This window comes from Tamandua tetradactyla, chromosome 7, assembly GCF_023851605.1.
Source record: "Tamandua tetradactyla isolate mTamTet1 chromosome 7, mTamTet1.pri, whole genome shotgun sequence".
Classification (NCBI taxonomy): Eukaryota; Metazoa; Chordata; class Mammalia; order Pilosa; family Myrmecophagidae; genus Tamandua; species Tamandua tetradactyla.
In genome coordinates this window covers 136,419,424-136,425,325 of record NC_135333.1, presented here as the reverse complement: position 1 = coordinate 136,425,325, position 5,902 = coordinate 136,419,424, and the positions used below count along the sequence as shown (strand labels likewise).

Genomic DNA, 5,902 nt, shown 5'->3' with positions numbered 1-5,902 from the left:
TCTGGAAATATAAATTTGAAACTTAACTTGTGTCCAGGTAAAATATCAAGGTGAACTTATATCTGCTGTATCCCTTGTATTCTTTGATTAAAAAAATACTTGCATCTTAAGAAAATGATGATCAGATTGTGTAGCATTATTATGTCCAAATTTAACTATGAATTGATTATAATTCAGTGAATAAAATGTAAGATTAATTTGTACCTGCCATAATTTTATGATTGCTTTTTCAATAAAAAATAAAAAATCAATCAAAAAAGATTCCTTTTTTAAAAGCTCCAGAATGGGAAGAAAACAGCACTTAGATTAGCTAACCTTACTATTTTTAAAATACATGTCTTGTTCAGGTTTCTACATGTTTAAAAAATTGAGATTAAATTATTTTTTTAAAATGGAATTCCTACAAGCCACTATGACCATTACCTTTAAAGCAGAGCATCTCGGACATGTGTCCTTTATTTCTAAACATGTCTAATGAGATAAAAATCTATGAAGCTGGTAGAAAAATGAGTCCGTGACCAAAATGCTTACTAAGTTACTATAGGAGATCAAAGAATAGCATACTGAATCTGGAATCTACTAAGACAAAGCAATTGTTTTCTCTGAAAATATGTAGGGTTAAGAGAATTTCTAGGATGCAGTCTGTGAAAGCCCCTCTGGGCCTTAATAGTGACGTATTAGGGAAACACTTGCATCTCAAGGTGGGAAGGATGGAAGGTGGCGTCTTGTGGCTCCTACGGTGGTTAGGTAGTTCTCAGAAGACTGAACTGGAAATTAGATAATTGCTGATGTCATATTTTTCATGATTAAAAAAAAAAGGCATCCTGGGGGATATAAAAGCAGCAGCCTCTACTCCTCACAACACAAGAAGTATCATTGAAACGGGTAAGTGTTTCAGCAAACTTGGTAAATTGATTTGTTTGGTGTGGATAATTTTTTTCCCTCATGTCATGTCTGTCTCGTGTTCTCCTGATACCAGGCTTTCCTTCCCATTTGCCGGTTGCTCAAGTTAGAGTTGTCTACAATGACCACCCAGAAATCTGTGTACCTTTCCCTGATGGGCATTCTGGCCACCAGTTGTCTGCTTCTTGCCCTGTTGGCCCAGGGTGGAGCTGCTGCACCCATCAGTTCCCACTGCAGGCTTGACAAGTCCAACTTTCAGCAGCCCTATATCGCCAACCGTACCTTCATGCTGGCTAAAGAGGTAATCATCTCACTTTCTCTCTTTTTCTCAGCTTATCTACTTGGCACCTAAATAAGGCTTAAATTTTACTTTACAGCACTTTAAGATCTTTAAGAACCCAAAATTATTCCCTACTGGCAACTCAGAGATAATTTCCCATGCCCCTTCATAGACTATTTAGAGACCTGGTTTTGCCAGAGGACCTTCCATTTTGGCCTTTAGGATAGATAACATTGAGTTTTACCCAAAGAGGAGCCAAGCAGCCCATCTAACTATTCATTACCCCCTTTACTCTTCAGTGCATTATTTTAAACTCATGCATATATCTCAATTCTTTCTCTAGTCTTTAAGGGGGTTGCTTTGGGGAAAGGAGCTGGAGAGTGGAATACCTCTCTACTTACAGACTTTTCTTCTATGTCTTCAATGTCCAGGCACTTAGATTCTTTTTCTCTTCCAGGCCAGTTTGGCAGATAACAACACTGATGTCCGTCTCATTGGGGAGAAACTTTTCCGTGGTATCAATGTAAGCCATACTCGTGATGGGCAGGGTAGTGTGCCATCCATGGTTATTTGGGGTGGTGGTGATGATGGTTTGCATCTTCTGCATGTCCTCCTATTGTGACCACTGCTGTTTGACCTTGGCCTTGCAGATGAGGGAGCGCTGCTATTTGATGAAGCAGGTGCTGAACTTCACCCTGGAAGATGTGCTGCTACCCCAGTCTGATAAATTCCAGCCCTATATGCAGGAAGTGGTGCCTTTCTTGGCCAGGCTCAACAACAAGCTAAGCCAATGTGTAAGTTCTTCTCCCAACTGAAATTCACCCACTTCTACCTACCTTCTTCCATTTAGGGTCCCCCATTCCACCATCAGCTGCTGATGGGTGCAGCAGCTCCGCCCTGGGCCAACAGGGCAATAGTATTATTCCAGCAATAATACTGTTGCTGACATACCTCAGCAATAGTATTACCAGGAGAGTTTCTTTTGCTTTAATAGAGTTAATGATGGTGAATGGGGGTCTGCAAAATGACTGCACGGAAGCCTTATTTGTTGGCCCTGGATAAAAGCAATTTGGGTCATATGTGATGAGAAGGTATTGGGAGATGTAAAGAAAAAAAACCTAGATGTGGAAATGGGTCACTGATTAAAATGTGTCAGCGGGTGGGGATGGGAGGAAAGAGAAAGTGAAAGCCAAAAAGAGGGAAACAGGAAGGTATAATGCTCAGGGTTGCTATGCAGACTGCTGCCTTTTGATGTCAGGGGAAGTGACAAAATCAGAGGAGTGTGAACATGATGCCTCTGAACATTTAAAACTATGAAAAAAGGTTAGAGTAGGGTAGGCAGAGGGAAGGGGACCTAGCATTTATCCAGGAGGGTCTACTCTTCAGGCGAGAAGTGTTATGCACTTTTCTTGTTCTGAGTACATGTTTTTAATGAGGTGCATTTTGGGTTTTATTCTGGTGAGAATCTGCATAAACCACTCCACTGTTTCCACCAGCTTAACCCTCAGTAGAATTGCACAAAGGTGAAGAGAGGTCCCATGTAAGGGAAGTGAATGGATGTTGGTGTCCAGAGGAATTCAAAAGCTCAGAAAATGTAGGCCACTGGTGAAATCTAGGTCACTGTGGGCAAAAATTAGTAAGCTCTTCAATTCCAGGTGAATTGTAGTGTACCTCAGACAGAGAGGCTGAGGTTCATTAAACTTCAGTGCTACAGTGTTAAAATAGTGATTCTTGCTTTTATTTTGTAGCATATTCAGGGCGATGACCAACATATCCAGAAAAATGTGCAAAAGCTGAAGGAAACGGTGAAAAAGGTATGATCACTATTAATGCCAAATCTTTGAATAGGACAGATATATGCCATCCTTTCCTTTTTCTACTTAGTGATTTCTACTTGATTCTCTTACTATCAAGCTGATAATTTAGGTACCTGCACACATAGATGTGTATATGTATTTATTAACCAATTTCCAAATTTTGCACATCATAGAAATCTAGAGCTGGCTAGGAGCTTGGGTTATCTATTCTCATTAACCCATAACCGTGAGATGGCAAGTGGCCAGCAAGACAAGGCTAGCACGGAAGTCTTCTGAATTCTAGACAAAAAAAGCAATAATAGACCCTCAGTTTTAGTATTATTAATTCTTAGGGAAAGTTCAGATTTCTGTTGATTCATATATTCTGAAGAAACACTTGTTCAAAAACAGAGAAGTACCTTGAGTGCATTTATGGAAATGAGTTGAAGCCATTTCTTTGATGATTTTAAACTTGAAGAAATAGACTTAAAACAATAACAAAAGAGGTGGACTTACCATAGGGTAAATTTCTGGAGTGACTGATACTTAGATTTAATTATCCTAACATAATACCCAGCAGCTATGGTTTCAGTTTAGAAGCAGGAGCAAACAATCTTTACATTTTTATCCAGATTCAAATAGAGTGAAAATCATTAGTAGTGGATTTATTATGGTGAAATGGAAGTCCGAATTGGATATTGTATTTTCTTCCTCTCTCTTTCTAGTTTCCTTTCTGCTTCCCTCAATAAATCCCTACTGAGAATTTATCTACCTTGTACCAGCATTCATTTCTGCAATGACTGATACTCTCCGGTGGCTATCTGGGGAAAGAACAATAGTAGATGACTTAGACTGTCAGTTGTGATTCACCCCAATACCAGAGGAATCATTAGTAGTCTGAGGAAGAGATGCTTTTCCAAGCAGATGCGATTAAACACTTAGAAATAGGAAGGCTCTAACTGATGGAATTTTCTCTAACAAGCCTAACCTCAATTTCCCCTCTATTTCAATCTTAATTTTTTTAAAAAAGTATTTCTTTCTGAGTGTATTTTAGTGAACATGAGCATTTCTTCCTTTGATAATCGAAAGCTCTGTAGTTTTTCATCAGAAAGATCAATTCTCTTGTTAGAGAATTATTAGATTTGAAGGGATAAATAGTAGCATGCCATAACCAAGAAGCATTTTTTTTTGTTTAAAAATCCCCAATGCCAGCTTATTTTGTCGTCTTTATAAAAGGCGAGTGAAAAAAATATGGTGTGGGAAAACAGGTTTTAAAACTTTTCATCCATTTTAGAGAGAATCAACTCTCATGTATGCAATGGGCTGCCGTAGAGAGGAATGAGTGTGCTTTCTTTTGGTAGTTCCAGAAAACACATGTCAAAATGGAAAGTTATTCAGGGAAAGCTCATCAGGTGGAAAAACTAGTCAGAACTTTCTCAAATGGGGGGGGGGCAGTCTTGGGAGGTATAAATTCCTTGTCACTGCAGATAAAAGCAGACAGCACACTATAGTACAGCAAGAGGAGCTTTAAAATTCTTCAGAGTTTTTAGCATAACTTTTAGTACTATGTCAGAGGAAGTGTGGAAGGGGGATGGTGGGATAAAGGAAGGGGAGAAGATTTGCCTTGAAATAATTGAGAGCAAGTTTTGTAGGTTAAATGAATTTCAAAAGAGGATGCTTTTAGGTCGAGTTTGGGTTCTCTGCCCAACTGAATTTTAGGGTTCATCTTCATACTATTTGGAAGGAAGAGAAAGGGACTAGGTGTTAGGACTTGCACCTTAATTTCTATTAATTAAAACAACTGGAAAGGACTTATTTGATATTCTTCCCACAAAAGTGAAAATCTGTTTTCTTTTTTTTTTCTTTGTCAAAAGCCTGGGAACAGAGAAAGCACAAGTGTGTTGGTAGATGTATGGTTTTGATTCAAGGCTGCTTGAGCTGAGTTGCTACAAGTAAATGGTTGTAGATAGTTGTAAGACTATGAGACAGGAGCAGTCATAGCTGGTGGTGCTCAGGGTCCCCCAGATCCCAGCCTAACTTCGATATGCTCACTCTGGTGGGTGTGCCCAGGTTTATTAGCGCGAGGCCCTGTTGAGATGGATGCCTGCAGGTGTTGTCTCCATCCCACTAGGCATAGTTTTAAGGCCTTTGGCAAAACATCATACACTCTTGCTAAACTGTATTGTTAATCTTTTTCAAAAGGTTAAAATTTAATTTGTTTCCAGCAACCTAATCATGCCATCTCCCTCTAATTTGTTTCTCTTTGGGACACATAGTGCAAATGCTAAAAGACTTTTATGTTCTTATTTTCACAGCTTGGAGAGGGTGGTGAGATCAAAGCAATTGGAGAACTGGACTTGCTCTTCATGTTCCTGAGAAATGCTTGCATTTAACCAGAGCAAAGCTGGAAAATGAAGAACTAACTCTTCTCGCCTGTTAGAAATATCAATAAGACTCCCAAACGTTTACTTTTACCAAAAGGAAAATGGGAAGCTAAATTCCACCACCATGGGTGGATTCTGAATGAACCCCCTTTTTAGCTTAAAAAGAAAAACATTATCAATTGTGTCTATATGACTAGAAGGTAGACTTTCCAGGCATGAATAGACTTATTGATGACATTTTATTTTAGCTGGTGTTTTATACACAAGTCTTCTGTAATTTATTTTAGGCAATTGTCTAACCCCACACACACAAAAAAGGGAATGCTTCTTATTCCTTTAGAGAAAAAAAACCCACCAATGACTTCTTGCTTACATAATTGATATCTTGTATTTATTAACTTATTTATTGTTATAAATATACATTTTATTTATGCAATGTTATTAATGGATTTATTATATATTGATATTGAGTTTAAGTCTAATATTAATATTTATGACAATAATTATGGAGCTATAATATGTTTGTTTGACCTCAATAA

The 5,902-nt window shown here is 38.3% G+C and overlaps 1 protein-coding gene across 1 annotated transcript; it reads left to right on the top strand.

Annotated features, from left to right (window-relative positions):
• Positions 1–1,024: 1,024 nt before the first annotated feature.
• Positions 1,025–5,372, top strand: IL22 (interleukin 22). Its single transcript, XM_077168127.1, has 5 exons — positions 1,025–1,204; positions 1,641–1,706; positions 1,834–1,977; positions 2,932–2,997; positions 5,295–5,372. The coding sequence occupies exons 1-5, from the start codon at positions 1,025–1,027 to the stop codon at positions 5,370–5,372; spliced, it is 534 nt and encodes a 177-aa protein (XP_077024242.1).
• The last annotated feature ends 530 nt before the right edge of the window (positions 5,373–5,902 follow it).